The 21,676-nt window shown below is 36.6% G+C and overlaps 1 protein-coding gene across 2 annotated transcripts in view; it reads left to right on the plus strand.

Moving 5' to 3' along the window:
• The window catches only part of ADAM10 (ADAM metallopeptidase domain 10), a 158,318-nt gene that overhangs the window by 33,613 nt on the left and 103,029 nt on the right, over nucleotides 1–21,676 (plus strand). For both annotated transcript variants that reach the window (XM_033189966.1, XM_033189967.1), the window contains exon 2: nucleotides 869–1,019. In XM_033189966.1, the coding sequence (XP_033045857.1) occupies nucleotides 869–1,019 (151 nt within the window). The remainder of the gene's footprint in view (nucleotides 1–868; nucleotides 1,020–21,676) is intronic.

Below are 21,676 nucleotides of genomic sequence, written 5' to 3' on the forward strand. Positions count from 1 at the left end.
GACTATTGAGATAGGTCTTGTCTCAGTAGTGGGAAATAATTAGCCCCAGACTGAGCACTCATTCTACATAAATTTGTCCAGAGAGTTGAAGAAGAGGTAATACTTTTCAACACATTTTTTTACCCCTTGTACTATTTTTGACAAAGATAGTATAAGAAAAGAAACTGTAAGCCAGTATATCCCCTGAACACAGATAACAAAATTCTAAATAAAATTACAGTAAATTGAATCTGACAGCATGACCAAGTAGGGTTTATCTCAGGAATGCAAGGTTGGCTTAACATTCAAAAATCAGTAAATTTAATTCACCATATTAATAAATTAAAAAGAAAAAATATGATCATCTTAATAGATGCAGAAAGAGCAGGTACAGAAATAAGCATTTATTCCTGATAGTTTTTTTTTTAACTTTTTATATATTTTTGTACTTTTTGTTTATTTTTATTTTATTTTTTATTTTTATTAGGGATGAGGTCTTGCTGTGTTGACCAGGCTGGTCTCGAATTCCTGGCCTCAAGCAGTCCTCCCATCTCAGCCTCCTAAAATGCTGGGATTATAGGAGTGAGCCACTGCACCTGGCCCTGATAATTTTTATGAGCAAAATTTGAATAGAAGAGAACTTGCTCAGCCTGATAAAGGACATCTAAAACAAACTTACGGCTAACATCCAAACATGTGTGTGCGGTTGGAATTACGGTCATGATAAGTTTTAATAATATATGTGTTAATATTAATGGAGAATTAGTAATAGTGCTGGGATTAGGGAGAAATTGTTTTATACATATTCATAGATACATGAATAATCACGTTAGAACTAGAAGGGGTCTTCAAGATGATACTAATTCCGACTGTTGTTTATTTTTTATAGGTCAGTATGGGAATCCTTTAAATAAATATATTAGACATTATGAAGGATTATCTTACAATGTGGATTCATTACACCAAAAACACCAGCGTGCCAAAAGAGCAGTCTCACATGAGGACCAATTTTTACGTCTAGATTTCCATGCCCATGGAAGGTGAGTACATTTATTGCTGACTGTGTCTGAAGTTCCTCTGTGTTCAATTTAAGTTGAAGAGGAAATTTATATCCTTAATTTTCCTTCTCTAATGCAAGATCTTCATTTGGAAATTCCATTTCTACTGGAATTTGGTATATGCATTAAAAAAGGACTTATTTTAAAATGGATTGCCCTTTTATATTGTTGAGGAAACAAATTTAAATGTTTTTGAATTTATGAGTCAGATCTTACGTTAGTAAAAGATACGTCTTTAAAGAAGTTTCTGTGTTCATAGTTTCTTACTACTTTGTATGTTTTATGGTCAATATATCTATCTTCTGGTGCCAGCAGTAAAGGTAACTACTTGTATGCCATTGAATACATCATTTACTCAGTTTTACCAGTTCTAAAATGACAGCTGGTAGACAGATTACCTGCTGTATTGTTCAATTCTCAGTCAGAATTGTTAAGTGATAAAGGGGAGTCAAGGGAGAGAAGTTAAAAAAAAAATCACTTATTGAGTACCTGTTGTGTTCTAGATACTTTATATGCATTTTCTTGTTTAATCTTCTCAACATCCAGACACAGGTAAATAGGTTTTTACATCCGAGGAAACTAAGGCTCAGAGAAGTTAAATAGCTTACACAGCACTGATTTTACTGAGACCTGGCTAAACACCCCTTACTTTTTTCTCTATCTATTAGGGACACTTACAGAATCTTGGAGATCTTTGTGAAGCCCTCTCTATCTTATGTGTAATTATTAAATCTGTTCCTTTTGTACTTTTTCTAATGATGTAACCCTGATTGATTACTGTAGTATTCACTTCCCAATAAGTTTCCCAGCTTCCACTCTGTTTATTGTTAAAGCTATTCTACTGCTCTGAGATGACTTTTCTCTAAATACTAATTTTTTCATGTCAGCTTATTGCTCTAAAGTCTTCAATTAATGATTGTTAGCCAGATTTTCTTAATTTGACTTTAGTTTCTCTGTAAAGTAATCCTAGTCTATTATTCTAAACTTACTTTGTTTTACTTCCCAGCATCAAGTGTCTGTTTCACCCAGAATGATCTTCTAGTCACTGAATATACCACGTAAACTTTGTTCTCTGTGTCATTTGTCCTAAATCCCGATCATCTTTTAATGTACAATTCAACTTCTGCCTCTTAGACACTACTTTTTGATTCCCTCTAAACTTTAAAATTGCTTATCGGAATCATTGGCATCTTCATTTGTGCTCTCTTCCTTTTTGTGGGTACTTCTTATTAATTTTTCCATACCTGTGTTTTCTGTTCCTCAGAGACAGGCATCCTGGCTACTATTTGGTATTGTCTATTATATTGCACATATGGTACATGTGCTTAAAAAACATTTTAATGGATGAAAAATCTGATAATTAGGAATGCTATAAAACTTAAAAGTATTTTGTACGTGGAAATAAATGTGTTACTTAAATTAATGATTCTCCATATTACAAAAGTAATGATTATTGTTGAAAAAATTACTTTCAAGTTTTAAAATGTTTATTTGAAGGAGGGAAAAAGGTTTATTTCAGGGTCTTCTAGATAAACATTTTAGTGGCAGCAGTTTATGTAAATTTTTATGATCCTTAACTTCAGATGTTTTAAAATTACTCATTCTTTATTAGTATATACTATGAAATTACAAGCAATCATTAGTCTTACTGTTTTTAATGAGCATCTCAAAATATACTTAGTATTATTAATTATATTAATATATACCAAATATGGTTTGACTGTTAAAAGGAGAAGATTTTAGCTGCTTTTGGCTTGAATATCTATTCCTAATATATAATCAGATTTTTGTTAGCTATATCATGTAATTCATATTGAATAAATGGCAGAACTAAATCCCTAGCTCCTTTGTGTGTGTGTCAGCGAGTGAGAGAGAGTCGGGAAAGTGAGAGGGTTTGCATAAGTGAGTGGGCTGCCATATAGTTGTCCAAAAAATGTTTATTGATTGTTAGTGAAAAGTTACTTAGTGTAGGCTGTGGGTGATAGAAACGTAAAGCAAACATAGATCTCATAGGAGCGGTTAGATGTGCCTAAGTTATTGTATAAGACACATACGATGGGTTACATTACAGATAAAATGCTGTAGGTATTCAAAGGAGGGAGAACCTCTTGCTGAGGCGCTAAACAAAGGACCTGAAACCAGGAAATCTCATGTAATGTGGTCTCATTTATAGGGGTCATTTTAGGATACTTTTTTTTTTTTTTTTGAGACGGAGTCTTGCTTTGTTGCCCAGGCTGGAGTGCAGTGGTACGATCTCGGCTCACTGCAACCTCTGAGTTCAAGTGATTCTCCTGCCTCAGTCTCCCAAGTAGCTGGGACTACAGGTGTGCGCCACCATGCCAGACTGATTTTTGTATTTTTAGTAGATACGAGTTTCACCATATGTTGGCCAGGCTGGTCTCGAACTCCTGATTTCAAGTGATCTGCTCACCTTGGCCTCCCAAAGTGCTGGGATTACAGGCATGAGCCACCATACCTAGCCCATTTTAGGGTGCTTTTGACACAAATCTGCTTAATTAACTATACAAACTTACTGTATTTTCTAGAATTCATCCAATTTCAGATAGTTTATTTTCCCAATTTTTATATATTCACACCGTCTCAGAATTTGTGCCCTAAAACGTGGTCGTTGTAATTACCCTTTAAAATACTTTACTTAAATATTGTAATGGTCTGATGATCTTGTTCCTCCCTTTCCTTGAAAATAGGCCTACAAAATGACTGGAGTAGTGTAATTATAGATTTCCTGCTAGGTCTTTCTTCCTCTTCTATCGTCTAACAAATACTAGTCTTGGTACACTATAACTCCTCCTAACAGGATTTCTATCTATATATAAATTATTTATTATTAATAACAATTTGTAATAATTAGTATTTTATTTTTATAAATTCTTATTTTTTGTATTTAATATGAATATGTTTTATCTTTATTTTTAGGTAGATTGGCTCAGTACATAATAAATATAGCTTTGAAATGACTTTGGGTTAGAGTTACTTGTAGTCCAGCCTATAAGATGTGTACTATCTTATAGTCCAGCCTACAAAATTGTACTGTCTTATACCTGGTGGCTAGAATTGTTATCTGTATTTCACCCTTTAAAAAAATATCAAGTAGAGCCCGCATTGCCAAGACAATCCTAAGTCAAAAGGACAAAGCTGGAGGCATCATGCTACCTGACTTCAAACTATACTACAAGGCTACAGTAACCCAAACAGCATGGTACTGGTACCAAAACAGAGATATAGACCAATGGAACAGAACAGAGTCCTCAGAAATAATACCACACATCTACAGCCATCTGATCTTTGACAAACCTGAGAGAAACAAGAAATGGGGAAAAGATTCCCTATTTAATAAATGGTGCTGGGAAAATTGGCTAGCCATAAGTAGAAAGCTGAAACTGGATCCTTTCCTTACTCCTTATACAAAGATTAATTCAAGATGGATTAGAGACTTAAATGTTAGACCTAATACCATAAAAACCCTAGAAGAAAACCTAGGTAATACCATTCAGGACATAGGCATGGGCAAGGACTTCATGTCTAAAACACCAAAAGCAACGGCAGCAAAAGCCAAAATTGACAAATGGGATCTCATTAAACTTAAGAGCTTCTGCACAGCAAAAGAAACTACCATCAGAGTGAACAGGCAACCTACAGAATGGGAGAATATTTTTGCAATCTACTCATCTGACAAAGGGCTAATATCCAGAATCTACAAAGAACTCAAACAAATATACAAGAAAAAAACAAAGAACCCCATCAAAAAGTGGGCAAAGGATATGAACAGACATTTCTCAAAAGAAGACATTCATACAGCCAACAGACACATGAAAAAATGCTCATCATCACTCGCCATCAGAGAAATGCAAATCAAAACCACAATGAGATACCATCTCATACCACTTAGAATGGCAATCATTAAAAAGTCAGGAAACAACAGGTGTTGGAGAGGATGTGGAGAACTAGGAACACTTTAACACTGTTGATGGGATTGTAAACTAATTCAACCATTATGGAAAACAGTATGGCAATTCCTCAAGGATCTAGAACTAGATGTACCATATGACCCAGACATCCCACTACTGGGTATATACCCAAAGGATTATAAATCATGCTGCTATAAGGACACATGCACACGTGTGTTTATTGCGGCACTATTCACAATAGCAAAGACTTGGAATCAACCCAAATGTCCATCTGTGACAGACTGGATTAAGAAAATGTGGCACATATACACCATGGAATACTATGCAGCCATAAAAAAAGGATGAGTTTGTGTCCTTTGTAGGGACATGGATGCAGCTGGAAACCATCATTCTTAGCAAACTATCACAAGAACAGAAAACCAAACACCGCATGTTCTCGCTCATAGGTGGGAACTGAACAATGAGATCACTTGGACTCGGGAAGGGGAATATCACACACCGGGGCCTATCATGGGGAGGGGGGAGGGGGGAGGGATGCATTGGGAGTTATACCTGATATAAATGATGAATTGATGGGTGCTGACGAGTTGATGGGTGCAGCATACCAACATGGCACAAGTATACATATGTAACAAGCCTGCGCGTTATGCACATGTACCCTAGAACTTAAAGTATAAAAAAAAAAAAAAAATCAAGTAGAGTTTATTTCATTTCATTCACATAGTAGGCTTTAGTCTCCTAGAATCTAATCAGTATAATTTAACACGTAATAGAATATATTAAATACTATGGAGTTAACTTAGACATACCAAGAAGAATATACTTGGAAAGGGTTTTGCTTATACAGTTGTGACTTACATTTCTGGGTAGAGCACAGCTTCTCTCTCTCTCTCTCTCTCTCTCTCTCTCTGCGTGTGTGTGTGTGTGTATGTTTAAGTATTAAAGTAATTTTTTGTGGTATTTACATCTAAGTACATGAACATACTTTCAACGTAGCTTCCAAGTTTTCTGATTAACAAAGGGTATATTATATGCCATATTTACAGATGTTACTGTTAAATGAAGAAACATTTAGATTTTTCCAAACCGAAAGTCCATTCTTAGGAATTCTATCGCCAGGTGCGGTGGTTCATGCCTATAATCCCAGCACCTTGGGAGACTGAGGCAGGCAGATCGTGAGGTCAAGGCCGTCCTGGCCAACATGGTGAAACCCTGTCTCTACTAAAATACAAAAAATTAGCTGGGTGAAGGCTAAGGCAGGAGAATTGCTTGAACCGGGGACACAGAGGTTGCAGTGAGCCGAGATCACGCCACTGCACTCCAGCCTGGCGACAGAGCAAGACACCGTCTCAAAAAAAAAAAAAAAAAAAAAGAAATTCTATGAAAAGCTGTTGCTCTTGAAATAAAACTTAAAGTTGTTTGAAAATAAAAGTACCATTTGAGTCAGTGCCGCAGTCGTTAAGGAAACAACTCCAGTAATACTTATTAGAAGATTAAACTATTTTGATAATAGATATTAGGGTAAAATACATCTCTTAGCTTGGCTGAGAAATTAAGAATCACTTTTCTAAGTTTCAGAAATTACTTCACTGAATAAGTTCTGATGAATTGGATTGCTCACTTAGCAATGCTGTACATATATCAGTTACGGCATTTATCACATTATAACTTTATTTAGATGCATATGTCCTGTGCTCCTTGTGAGCCTGAAGTGCAGAGTGTGAGTCTTATTCACCTTTTTAATGTAGAGGATGGTCATTTTAGCTGTATTGAGTGAGTGAATTACTGGACGTGGTGGCTCATGCCTGTAATCCCAGTACTTTGGTAGGCTGAGGTGAGAGCATCACTTGAGCCCAGCAATTTGAGACCAGTCTGGGCCACATGGCAAGATCCTGACCCTACAGAAAGATTAGAAGAAACTTAGCTGAATGTGGTGGTGCATGCCTATAGTCCCAGCTACTTGGGAGGCTGAGGTGGGAGGATCACATGAGTCTGGGAAGTTGAGGCTGCCGTGAGCCATGATTGTGCCACTGCACTCCAGCCTGGGTGACAAGAGTGAGACCCTGTCTCAAAAAACAAAACACCACCAACAAAACATTTAAATACATAGATACTAGGAAACAGATTTTCTTCTTAAATATTTTACACTCTATCTCATCCTCTTTGGTAGTTGTTCTTAATGACTAAGTAATAAGCAGATTTGTCATATTGTGGGATGCAGGATTTTTGTTTGAAATTTGTTTTCTCTCAGTCCTCATGTTCATATGAAAGTGTGTGATGCATCAGGGACTCTATTGTAATTTCCCTTCTCTTATTCTTAGATACCGTGTTGTCCTGCCATTCCTGTCTTGTTCTTTTTTTTTTTTTTTGAAACAGGGCCTGGCTCTGTTGCCCAGGCTGGGGTAGAGTGGTGAGATCTTAGTTCACTGCAACTCTTGCCTCCTGGGCTCAAGCCATCCTCCCACCTCAGTCTCCTGAGTAGCTAGGACTATAGGCACACACCACCATGCCTAGTTAATTTTCATATTTTTTTTTTTTTGGTAGAGATGGGGTTTTGCCATGTTGCCCAGGTTCCCTGGGCCTCCCAAAGTGCTGGGATTACATGTGTGAGCCACCGTGCCTGGTCATTCCTGTCTTAACCATCATGTACTTTAGCATGCTATAATTTCCAGAAATTTTGCTTATGTGGTTTTTGTAAAATGCAGGTTAATATTATGTTTTGATTCTATATAATATGTTGGAATATCGCTGTATCACCTATATCAATATAGGTGAAAATTAGAATAAATATCTGTCTTAGATTTAACCAAGGTTAATAATATAGCATGAGAAAAACTTCATTGCAAGATCGTATAGTAATGATCCCTTTTATAGCTTTTAGTACGATTCTTATGTTATATATATGTATTTTAACTTATGCCTTTTGTTTGCACCTGTCATTGAAGAGAAGCATAAAGGATCACTCCACTCTTTCTTCTTCCTAGCAGAACTTGTAGGAATTTTCTGAAACACCGTTTCAAAGTGGTAATTAAAAAAAATAAGTAAAATGAAGTATCTGAGACTTCTTACTTAAAACGATTGTCTGTTATGATATACTTTATCTTTTTGGTAGGAAGTGTATATACACTATTAGATTGAATTATTTTTGTTGTTGTATGTATATGTATGTTTAAACCTTTTCATTCTTCATATCTTGTTTTCCAAATTATATACTTTGGAATAGGCATCTTGTCTTTATTTTCTGGTCTTCTCACCACTTTGCTAACTTGTCTGTCTTTGATAGAGTTGGTAGTTTACAGCCACCAACTTTGCATTTGAGTAGGAAGCCACTTAGTAAAGAATTTTGTGATTTTATGTATATGTTGGAGTAGTCATAAACTGGGTGTGAAAGGAGTAGTGTAGTTAATTCAGACTATTCAGACTGATTGACTTTCCTTCTGACTTGACGTGAAATCTAGAGAGTACTTCTGAGCCTCAGTTTCCTCATTAGTAAAACCTTGAAGTTTAGACAAGATAATGTTTAAACTCCTTTCTGTTTTAAAATTCTACAAATTATATTAGTATACTAAGTTTAAAACATTAAAACACTGTCTAGTCAGTAATAAATCATATTTTTCTGCCTGTGTATTTATTTGGGTACATCAGTCCATACATCAGGAATGATTTTTATCGAATATGTGATTTGTATATAGTATGGAAGAAACCAAAAACTTTCCTTAAGTGCAGCATAATTGTTTGGAGAATATACAAGTTTGTTTTTTTCTGAATTGACAAGGTAGTTCTTCCTGTAGCCTTAAGAGTAAGTTTCCAAACTGTTTAAAACAAATGATTAGACATTTGGTTGGAAGTTTTCTTTGTGGTTTGGGATTTGAGTTCTCTCTACTCCTGAAATTTGGAGGTTTCAAGAACATGGCCCAGGTAACCTGTAAAAGGCATAAATATTCCCTTCACTGGTTCTTGACTGGAGTTGGGTTAGTCTGGAGATGTCTTGAACTTTATCTCTGTTATATCATAAGTCGGGTAGAAGAAACCTAGGGCACTTTTAAATCTGTAGACAAACCAGCAGACTTTGAGAAGCAGATGTAAGAACCTAGGGAACACAAATGAATGCCTGATCATAAAGAAGAGCTAGAGAATAAATTTGAATGGTGTAAAAATGCTATTGTTATGGATGTCTAAAAACAAAAATTTAAAAAATACTGATGGTAGTTAAATCTCTTCCAACAAAATTTGAGTAAAAATTCCCAAGGAAATAATATTTATTTAGTACCTACTTTGTGTCAGGTATAGTGCAACATACATTAGTTTAAGTACATTTTACATTGCTTTTTATCTCAGTATTGGATTTTCTAGGATATGATATTCTTTATTCTTGCCTGATTCCTCTTTATATGGAAATTAAAATCCCAAGAAAGCTGTTTGTAAAGAAATCTGAAGGGATAATGGCTACTTGAATTACTTAACTGAAGCCTAAGGAAAAGGAAAAGTTGATCTGTGTTCATGTTATTTTCGTATGACTAAAAGTAACTAATATTTTTGACAAAAGGGTATATGAATTTTATATGACTAAAGGTTATTAGGAGCTGATCATTGCTTTGAATTTAGTGTCTTAGATATAATTTTAATATGAGATATCAATTTTATTTTCCACGTTTTTCTCCAGACTGGGGTGCAGTGGTGTGATCTTGGCTCATTGCAACTTCCGCTTTCTGGGTTTAAGCGCTTCTCCTGCCTCAGCCTCCTGAGTAGCTGGGACTACAGGCACACGCCACCACACCCAGCTAATTTTTATATTTTTAGTAGAGATAGGGTTTCACCGTGTTGTCCAGGATGGTCTCGATCTCCTGACATGATCCTCCTGCCTCAGCCTTCCAGAGTGCTGGGATTACAGGCGTGAGCCACTGTACCTGGCCTATTTTACATGTTTTTAAGCACTAACCAGGGCATACCTGGAAGAGAGGGAATGAAGGTTTTTGTTGTTGTTTTAAAATACAAACTCAACTTTCTCCCTCCTCCTTTGAAAAGGGAATGGAAGTAAGAGTGTAAGAGTATTTTTCTGGCTGTTTTTAATTCTTTGGAGAAATTGTTTCCTCTAAAAGTTAATCTAAAACAGGTTTATATCTGATGGCTTATTTAGTGGTGTATTTTTATTTATTTATTTATTTTTTGAGATGGAGTCTTGCTCTGTCACCCAGGCTGGAGTGTAGAGGCGCAATCTTGGCTAACTGCAACCTCTGCCTCCCAGGTTCAAACAATTCTCCTGTCTCAGCTTCCCTAGTAGCTGGCATTATAGGCGTGCACCCCCACGCCTGGCTAATTTTTGTATTTTTAGTAGAGACAGGGATTTCACCATGTTGACCAGGCTGGTCTCGAGCTCCTGACCTCAGATGATCCACCCACCTCGGCCTCCCAAAGTTCTGGGATTACAGGCGTGAGCCACCGCGCCCAGCCAGTGGTGTAGTTTTTAATGCCAGAGTGTCTAGAGTTGGTGACCTAGACAGTGAATGTCAGAAATTAGGTATATGCCTAGTAGAAGAGCTTATATATTGTTTTTCTTAATTATATTTCATGCTAAAATGTTGCATGTTCAGTTGAGTCTTCTGTGAGATAAGTACCCTAGCTCAGATTTTATCCAGATTTGTAGTCAACCTTGGTTTTTTCTGTTGTTCAAGTGGTTAAGCTCCTTGTAAGGTTGTTGTGGCATTTTCTTAAAGGTGCAGCAAGGATTTTATGTGACTAAAGGTTCTTTTAATGTTTATCCTGTTTCATTATACCTGAAAGTCTTTTATAGTAACTGTGTTGAACATGTTTAGTTTATTGGTTTTAATATTTTTTTTGGTGTGTTTTATTAAGCATCAGGGAAACCTTGTATTACAGTGTAATAGCTTTAAACTGATTAAAAATTCTTTGGTCATCATATATATATATAGTTCCTTTTTGATACAGCTTCTGAATACTTTACTCTTCAGTTGATTGTATAATAACCTCTTTAATTTCTTAAAGTCATTCTGTACCTCTGCAGGTTGACACACGTTTTTGATACTTGTATATAGGAATAAAGTTGTTAATTTGTATGCATCTCTGAAATCTGAAATTATAATCACTAGTAAGTTTCCAAAATAGTCTATACTGAGCCAACAAATCAAGTATAAACACAAGGTCTAGCAAATCAAGAATCTTAGTTATCATGGTGTGGGACAAATAGTTGTGTTATATGCCTGTATCAATTGCCAGGTTGGTATTTTATTATTTATTTAGGATGGAATGAATGACAGGGTCTTGCTGTGTTGCTCAGGCTGGCCTCAAACTTCTGAGCTCAAGCAATTCTCCCACTTCAGCTTCCTGAGCAACTGGGACCATAGATGTGTGCCACCATGCTTGGCTGGTTTTTAATTTTTTTGTAGATATGGGGTCTTGCTGTGTTGTCCAAGCTGGTCTCGAACTCTTGGGCTCAAACTATCCTCCCACTTCAGCCTCCCAAAATGCTGGGATTACTGGTGTGAGCCACCATGTGCGGCCTCAATTATTTTTTTTTTGTCTGTCACCAGGAAGATGTTGTGCATTTTGCCATCCCCGGGGCTCCCTTATATATCCTAAGCAAGGAATTATAGTTTGGTGTGACGGAAAGACTGTTTCAGATTTAAACTCTGATTTTGTGTGCTCTTGGTCAAGTCAAATCAACCTTCGTCAATTTGTTAAATTAGTAAATTTAGGTGATTGTTATTTTATACATTTGGTTTACATTAGATATCTGAACAATGGAAGTCTCCCTCTATTCTTAAATCCTTTCACTGTTTTATTTTATTTTATTTTATTTTTTATTGTTTGTTTGTTTTTGAGACCATGTCTTGCTCTGTTGCCCAGGCTGGAGTATAGTGGCGCAATCTTTGCTCACTGCAACCTCCATCTCCTGGGTTCCAGTGGTCCTTGTGCCTCAGCCTCCTGAGTAGCTAGGATTATAGGTGGTCACCACCACACCTGGCTAATTTCTGTATTTTTCGTAGAGGTGGCGTTTCACCATGTTGGCCAGGCTGGTCTTGAATTCCTGACCTTAAGTGATCCACCTGCCTTGGCCTCCCAAAGTGCTGGGATTGCAGGAGCGAGCCACCACATCAGGCCCTTAATGTTTTATATACAGTAGTTTACTTGCCATTTATTTAATTACATAGTTGCTTGAAGTTGGAAAGTTTTTATAGAAACCTTTTTTCTTTTCAGTAGATAAATCTACTTATTCTGTAATCATGTGTAATATGTATAATCATGTGTTCTGTAATTATGCCATCATGACAGGTTCTTTCCATTGGCTCTCCTTTATATGAGACTCACATTTTTGTTCTGTTTATCTTCTTACATCGGATGAAGTCACTCATTTAAATTATAGTTTTATTTTTGTCTTCCTCAGGAACCCTTGTTGATTTGTGTTTATGTATATTTGCTTATAATTTGAGGTAATTCATTTACTTCAGGGCCATCAGTTAAGCCTGGGACTATGTTTTCCTTTTCCTTTTTCTTGTTCTTGTTCTTTTTTTTTTTTTTTTTTTAGATGGAGTCTCGCTCTGCTGCCCAGGCTGGAGTGCAGTAGCGTGTTCTCGGTTCACTGCAGCCTCTGTCCCCCAGGTTCAACCGATTCTCCTGCCTTAGCCTCCTGAGCAGCTGGGATTACAGGGGCCCGCCACCACGCCTGGCTAATTTTTGCATTTTTAGTAGAGATGGGGGTTTCACAATGTTGCCCAGGCTGGTCTCGAACTCCTGACCTCAGGTGATCTACTGGCCTCAGCCTACCAAAGTGCTGGGATTACAGGTGTGAGCCACTGTGCCTGGCTGAGCTTTTTTTTTTTTTTCCCCACCAAAGTATATAGCCCTAGAATTTCTTTTCTTTTCTTTCTTTTTTTTTTTTTGAGACAGAGTCTCACTCGCTCTGTCACCCAGGCCGAAGTGCAATGGCACGATCTCAGCTCACTGCAACCTCCATGTCCTGGATTCAATCTATTCTCCTACTTAAGCCTCCTGAGTAGCTGGGATCACATGTGCATATCACCATGCCTGGCTAATTTTTGTATTTTTAGTAGAGATGAGGTTTCACCAATGTTGGCCAGGCTGGTCTCGAACTCCTGACCTCGTGATCCACCTGCCTTGTCCTCCCAAAGTGCTGGAATTACAGACGCGAGCCACCGTACCCGACCAAGCCCTAGAATTTCTGTGGAAGATGCCTGGTGGAGTGTACATTGGCTGACTCTCGACCCTTTCCCCCTTTCCTCTCTGCAGACCTGTTCCTTTCCTTTCCAGTTCCCCTCCCCTCACCCCCCTTCTCCTTTCCTTTCCCTATGACAGCTTGAAAAAAGGACTTTTCTATTTCATAAAGTATACTAGTGGAAGATAATTGATTCAAAATAATATTTGATGTTAATATTGGCAACTTATCTTGAAAAATAATTTGGAGACTCAAGCATCTTAATTAAGAAGGTGAAAGTTAAGAGAAAATGAGTATCTGGAAACATTAGAAATGTCTTAGTTAAGTACAGTTATTCCTAGTAACCACTAACCCAGGCCTGTCATAGTCCTGCTCCATTTTAGATATGATAGAACTCTATTAATGAAGACAGTGCTTTCCTCTGGGACTCCTGGATTACTCTGATAGTACCTTGAAGCAAGAATTTTGCCCTCAAATTTCCTCTCTGTATTGGCAACGTACTTCATTAGTTGGGAGTTTATGTCCCATTATGACTTCAGTTAAAAGGATGCACCCTGTATCTTGTTTTCTTCTGAGTATTAGAACCATATTATCTTTAGCTAAAATAGCAACCCTGTGGGAAAAGGCAGCTTCTTTTTGGTCTATAGTAGTCCGTCCTTGTTTGCAGAGGGTACGTTCTAAGATTCCCCAATGAATGCCTGAAACTGTGGATAGTACCAAACCCTAAATATATTATGTTTTCCTATACATAAATACCTATGATAAAGTTCAGTTTACAAATTAGGTACAGTAGGGGATTAACAACAATAACAACAAAAGAGAACAATTATGACTACTGTAAGTTATGTGAATGTGGTCTCTCTCAGAATATCTTACTGTCCTGTACTCACCTGTTTTCAGACCACAGTTGACTAGGGGTAACTGAAACAGTGTGGGTAAGAGGGGACTACTCTATATTCTAACTATTCTATAGAAAATATTTCTGTATATTAAGATGTAGAAGGTATGTAACCTTCCTGAAAACTTATGGAATGACATCCTAACATAATTTATTTTGTTGCATTGCACCAAAGGTGGTTTTGGTACATCTATTATTTGTCTGGTTTGGATGTAAAATGCTTTTCTAAAGCCTGAGAAAGAAAAACCAGCTATTACTACCACATGGTAAAACTGCATATTCAGAGCACTGAAACTGGGGACTCAGTATCTGTTTGGTTATTTTTAAAAATTGCTATCATTTGTTAGACTGATTTTGTCCTCCTATAACTTCATTCCATTCTTTATAATATTACTATAATGCCAACGCCAAAAAAAGAATTATAATAGAATCTACTATAATCAAGATGAGAAACTTAATACTACTGATTCATAAAATCAATACAGTGGTTAAATCCGAGGGTAGGAAAACATTCCCAGTGGAAATAATATTCTTTATACAGGACATCTTGCCTCCTCAAGGAAATCTACAGTTTATTTTTGATGATGGTGTAATATATTATAAAATAATAAAAAGAACTACATTTGCTGAAAGAAACATAGTAAGAGTGGACAGAGTTTAGCCATAGTCTTGAAAGTGGCTCAAACATTAAAAATCAAAGAGATTTTTTTTTGTGGTAATGCTGTAAAGCACAATTTTCAGTGAAAGCCAAATTAGGTTATAATTTTTGTTTCTATATCTTACTAGCATTTTTTCAGATTTTAAAAGGTGACTTGCTGGAAACTAATGATGTTACTTTAAGACTACTACAACACTCTGCAGGTGTTAGCTTGACTTTTTCCATCATGTGCTTGAGCGGCATTCTTGATACGGTAGAAAGAGCAATATGCAGCAACCAAATACTGGAGTTCTACTCCTAATTTTAGTTTTATTACCCTTCAATTAGAATATTCATCGTGTCTCCTTTGTACTGTTACTCTGAGGGTAAGATGCAGTAATATATGTAAAAGTGCTCTGCAAACTGCAAGCCTCTATACTGTATACATTTAAGAACGACGTTGTAATCTCATCATTATCTTCACATACCATCATCTCAACCAAATCCCTTGGGACTTTAACCATTATGAAAGATGGCCATACAATATGATTTTATACCCCAGCTTTTTGGAATGCAGTGATTTTTAAAAATTTGTTTTTATTGTAAAATAATAAAAAGTTACAATTTTAACCATTTTCAAGTGGTAAACAGCAAGACTTTTGCCCTTGGATTTCCTCGTTGTATTGCCAAAGTTCATTAGTTGGGGCTTTATGTCCCATTATGGCATCAATTAAAGGAATGCATTAAATGGCATTAAGTACATGCACAATGTTGTGCAACCATCACCATCATCACAAACAGAAAGTATGTACTCATTAAACAGTGACTCCCCATTTTTGTCTCCCTCCAGTTCCTGGCAACCAACTGTTTTACTATCTGTCCCAGTGAGTTTGCTATTCTAGGTACCTCATATACGTGGAATCATGGATCATTTATGACTGACTTATTTCACTTACTGTATTAGTCCATTCTCACATTGCTAGAAAGAACTACCTGAGGATGTGAAGGCAATCTGGCTGCAATATTTATCACCCCATTAATCTCCAGGGTTGATTTGACTGATCTGGCTGGCTAGATGGGTGTCCCCTTACTCCCTCACTGCTCCATGTGCATCCCTCCTGAAGCTGCATGCTTGGTAGAGGAGGACTGGTCTTTAGTCAAGTATATATGAGTAGCTGTGCTCCCCTGCTGGAACCTCCAAACAAGCTTTCAAGAACTACTTGAGACTGGGTAATTTATAAAGAAAAGAAATTTAGTTGGCTCACGGTTCTGCAGGCTGTACAGGAGGCATGGCTGGGGAGGCCTCAGAAAACATGAAATCATAGCAGAAGGAGAAGGGGAAGCAGGGACAATCTTGTGAGAACTCACTCACTATTACAAGAACAGCAAGGGGGAAATCTGCCACCATGATCCAATCACTTCCCAGCAAGTCTCCCCCTAATACTGGGGATTGCAGTTCAATATGAGATTTGGGTGGGGACAGAGAGCCAAACCATATCACTCACCACAGTGTCTGACTTATTTCACTGACTTATGTCTGACTTATTTAACTTATCGTAATGTTTTCAGGGTTCATCCATGTTGTAGCAAGAATCGGAATTTGATTACTTTTTAGGGCTGAACAATATTCTATTGTATGTATACATACATACTTTAAAAAAACCTACTCATCTGTTTGTGAACATTTGGATTGTTTTCATTTTTTGGCTACTGTGTTGCTATGAACATTGATGTGCGACTATCTGAGTTCGTGCTTTCGGTTTCTTTGGGTATATACCTACAAGTGGAATTGTTGGATGATATGGTAAATCTGTGTTTGTTTTTTTTTTTTTGAGGGGACACCAAATTGTTTTCCTGGAATACAATGATCATTATAAGGCAATATATACTGCACTTTTTCTGACTGTTGAACCGAAGTCTAAACAATTAAAGAATCTGATTGTTTTAAGATAGCTTTTTATTGAGGGCTTGTTAAAAAATTAAAAAGTTAGTATGTGGTTGGGTTGTTCCCGTCAGCTACTTTTTATTATTATTTCATAATATGTTATCCAAAGGAATATTGCAGAAAATTTATATTTTATAAAATGCTAAAATAGCATAAAGATGTGAATTGTCAAACAGATTGTAGTAGAATTAAAATTAGAAAGTTATAATCCAGTCACTTGGTTAACAGAATAAATTATGTCAAATTCCTGATTATTCAATTGTGGTTTTACTATTTTATGGATTATGATAACCTTTAATTCGTTCTGGCTTCTTTCTACTATTTACCTGCCTTCTAGGCTCTCCCTCATTCCTTCTTCTGTTCATGTATGTTTTAGATACAAGTTAATTTTGATGTTAATAAAAGCAGTGTATTTTGATATGTGATTTAAATTTGATTTTTAAATTATCTGTACTGCTACTTGACTGCATATTTAATTGAGAACTGATTTTATATATGGTTTTAATCCAATTTAAATCAATACTGGGAATGTTTTGTATCTCAGACATGGTTTTCTTTTAAAAATCATTTTTAAAATATTTAAAATAAATACATAATATTTGTACATATTTATGGGGTACATGTGATATTTTGTTACATGCATACAATGTGAAATGATCAAGTCATAGTATTTGTGTTGCCCGTCACCTCAAGTATTCATTATTTCTATGTTCACCTCAAGTATTCATTATTTCTATGTGTTGGGAACATTTCAAGTCCTTTTTTTTTAAGCTCTTGTGAAATATACAATGTATTATTGTTAACTGTAGTCACCCTACTCTGCTATCAAACATTCATACTTACTACTTCAATCTAATTGTATGTTTGTACCCATTAACAACCTCTCTTCATCTCCCCTCAAGCCCCACCCATGCGCCCTTGCCAGCCACTGGTATCTATCATTCTGCTGTCTACCTTCATGAATGAAGATCAACTTTCTAATCTCACCCATATGAGTGAGAACATGGGATGTTTGTCTTTTTGTGGTTGGCTTAGTTCACTCAACATAATGACCTCTAGTTCCATTCATATTGCTGCAAATGATAAGATTTCTTTTTCTTTTTCTTTTTTTTTTGAGACAGAATCTCGCTCTGTTGCCCAGGCTGGAGTGCAATGGTGTTATCTCGGCTCACCGCAACCTCCGCCTCTCGGGTTCAAGCGATTCTACTGCCTCAGCCTCCTGAGTAGCTGGGATTACAGGTGCGCGCCACCACGCCTGGCTAATTTTTGTATTTTTAGTAGAGATGGGGTTTTGCTGTGTTGGCCAGGCTGGTTTCAAACTCCTGGCCTTGAGAGATCAGCCCACCTCGGCCTTCCAAAGTGCTGGGATTACAGGTGTGAGTCACCGCTCCCGGCCTTATTATTATTTTTTTTAATGGTCAAATTGTACTCCATTGTGTATATATGCTACGTTTTCTTTAAACATTTATCCATTGATTGACATTTAGTTGATTCCATATCTTGGCTTTTGTAAATAGTCCTGCACTAAACGTGAGAGTGCAGGTATTCCTTTCACATACTGATTTCTTTTCCTTTGGATAAACACCCAGTAGTGGGATTGCTGGATCATGTGGTAATTATATTTTTGTTTGTTTGAGAAATCTTTATGCTGTTTTCCGTAGTGGCTGTACTAATGTCCATTCTTATCAACAGTATAGAAGAGTTACTATTGCTTCACATTCTCGCCAGCATCTGTTATTTATTATCTTTTTAATTAAACAGCCATTCTAACTGGGATAAGATAATATATTGTGGTTTTGATTTGCAATTTGCATTTCCCTGATGATGAGTAATGTTGAGCATTGTTTTTTATACCTTTTGGCCATTTCTGTGTCTTTTTCTTCTTTATTTTTTCATCTCAAAGGACACACACTAACATTTCTATTTCTTCTTTTGAGAAGTGTCTGTTCATGTCCTTTGTCCACTTTTTAATGGGATTTTCTTTAAACTATTAAGTCCCTTGAGTTCCTTGTATGTTCTGGATATTAGTCCCTTGTCAGATGAGTAATTTGCGAATTTTTTTTTTTTGTATTCAACAGGCTATCTCTATTCTCTATTTTTTTCTTGATTAGCAAGTGGTCATTGATTTTATCTTTTCAAAAAACAAACTTTTGGTTTTGTTGATCCTTTCTATTGTTTTTTGAGTGTCTATTTAGTTGAATTCTGCCCGTTTTTTTTTTTTTTTGTTTTTTTTTTTAAGTTGGAATTTTGTTTTGTCACCCAGGTTGGAGTGCAGTGGCCTGATCATAGCTCAGTGCAACCTTGAACTTCTGGGCTCAAGCAGTCCTTCCACCTCAGCCTCCCAAGTAACTGGAACTACAGGGCTCTGGGCTGTATTTTTTATCTTTTTTTAGAGATGGGGTCTTGCTGTGTTGCTCATGCTGGTCTCAAACTCCTAGCCTCAAGTGATACTCCCACCTCAGCCTCTCACAGTTCTGGGCTCTCAGGCATTGAGTCACTGTGCCCAGCTCCTTTATTATTATTATTTATTTTCTTCTACTAATTTTGGGTTTGGTTTGTTCTTGCTTTACTAGTTCCTTGAGGTGCGTCATTATGTTGTTTATTTGAAATCTTTACGTATTTTTTGATGTAGGCATTTATTGCTGTAAATATCGCTGTAAGCACTGCTTTTGTTGTATCCCGTAGATTTTGGTATGTCGTGTTTCGAATTTTCATTCTTTTCATTTGTTTTTTGATTTCTTCCTTAATTTCTTTCTTGATCAGTTAGTTGTCTTTCAGGAGGATGTTTGTTTAATTTTCATGTATTTATACAGTTTCCAAAGTTCTTGTTGTTCTTGGTTTCTAGTTTTATTCTGTTGTAGTCTGACTTGATGTGATTTCTATTTAAAAAAATTTGTTGAAATTTGTTTTGTTTTCCTAACATATGGTCTATCCTGAAGAGTATTTCGTGTACTGATGAGAAGAATGCTGTGTACTGTAACTGTTGTATGAAATCTTCTGTAAATGTCTTTTAGGCCCATTTGGTCCAATGTGCAGTTTAAATCCAATGATTTTTTGTTAATTTTCTGTCTAGATCTGTTTAATGCTGAGAGTGGGGTGTTGAAGTCTCCTAACTATTATGGTATTGCAGTTGATCTCTCCCTTTAGATCTGATAATATTTGCATTACATAATGGGTGCTCTGTAGTTGGGTGCATATGTATTTAGCTATTCCTGCTTACTTTTGGTTTCCATTTGCATGGAATATTTTTTTCCATCTCTTTACTTTCAGTCTGTATGTGTCTTTACAGATAAGATGAGTTTCCTGTAGGCAACATATAGCTGAGTCATGTTTCCTTAACCATTTAGCCAATGTTTATCCTTTAAGTGGAAAATTTAATCCTTGTACAGTCAAAGTTATTATTGGTATGTGAGTGCTTAATTCCTGCCATTTTATAAATTTCTTGTTATTTTGTATACTTTTTGATTTTCGTTGGCTTTTTTTGAGATGGACTCTCACTCTGTTGCCCAGGCTGGAGTGCAGTGGTGCGATCACACATGGCTCTCTGCAGCCTTGACCTCCTGGGCTCAGGTGATCCTCCCACCTCAGCCCCGCTTAGTTGGAACTAAAGGTATACACCACTATGCTTGGCTAATTTTTAAAATATTTTGTAGAGATAAGGTTTTGCCATGTAGCTCAGGCTGGTCTCAAACTCCTGGGCTCAAGCAACCTGCCTGTTTTGGCCTCTCGAAGTGCTAGGATTACAGATGTGAGCTGCTCTGCCCAGCCTGTATATTCTTTTGTTCCTTTCTTTTTCTGTTATTGTTTCTCATTGTGGTTTGGTGGTTTTCTGTAGTGGTAACATTTGACTTCTTTTTCTCATTTGTATATCTGCTCTACCAGTTAGCTTCATATTTCTGTGTATTTTCATGATGATGATGATCATCTTTTTGCTTCCAGATGCAGAATTCCTTTGAGCATTTCTTGTACAATTGGTCTAGTTGTGACAAATTACCTGTTTTTGCTTGTGTGGTAAGAACTTCATTTCTCCTTCATTTCTGAAAGATATTTTTCTTGGGTGTAATCTTAGCTGCCAGGTTTTTTTTTCTTTTAACACTTTGAATATATCATCCCATTTTCTCCTGGCCTGTAAGGTTCTGCTGAGAAATCTGCTGTTAGTCTGATAGGGGTTCCCTTGTAAGTGATGAGATGCTTTTCTGTTATTGTTTTTAGAATTCTGTCTTTGTCTTTGACTTTTCACAGTTTGACTGTAATGTGCCTTGGCAAAGACCTTTTTGAGTTGTATCTATTTGAGAATCTGAGGTTCCTATATCTGGGCATCTAAATTGCTTTCTAGACTTGGTAAGTTTTCAGCTCTTATTTTGTTAAGTAGGTTTTCTGTCCCTTTCATTTTTTCTTTGCCTTCTGGGGCACCAATAATTTGAAGATTTGGTCACTTTATGGTGTCTGTATTGTCATGTATGCTGTGTTTATTCTTCTTTATTTTTATGTTGTTGGATTATTTCAAAATATCTATCTTAAAGTTCTGAAATTCTTTCTTCTGCTTGATCTAGTCTATTATTGAAGCTTTTGAAAGAATTTTGTATTTCATTCATTTAATTCTTTACTTCTAATAGTTTCATTTGGTTCTTTTTGATGATATCTATCTTTTTTTTTTTTTTTTTGTGGAGACAAGGTCTCACTCTGTTGCCCAGGCTAGAGTGCATTGGTGTGATCTTGGCTCACTGCAACCTCTGCCTTCCGGGCTGAAGCAGTCCTCCCACCTCAGCCACCTGAGTAGTTGGGACTACAGGTTCACACCACCACACCAGGCTAATTTTTTTGTATTTTTTTCTTTCTTTTTTTTTTTGTAAAGATGGGGTTTTGCCGTGTTGTCTAGGCTGGTCTCAAACTCCTGGGTTCAAACGATCCACCTGCCTCAGCCTCCCAGAGTGTTGGGATTACAGATGTGAGCCTGGCCCTATGATATCTGTCTTTTTGGTAAATTTCTTATTTGTATTCTAAATTTTATGATTTCTTGGTATTGTGTCTCTATATTG

The sequence above is a fragment of the Trachypithecus francoisi genome, unplaced genomic scaffold, assembly GCF_009764315.1.
Source record: "Trachypithecus francoisi isolate TF-2019V2 unplaced genomic scaffold, Tfra_2.0 Lachesis_group3, whole genome shotgun sequence".
NCBI classification, from domain to species: Eukaryota; Metazoa; Chordata; class Mammalia; order Primates; family Cercopithecidae; genus Trachypithecus; species Trachypithecus francoisi.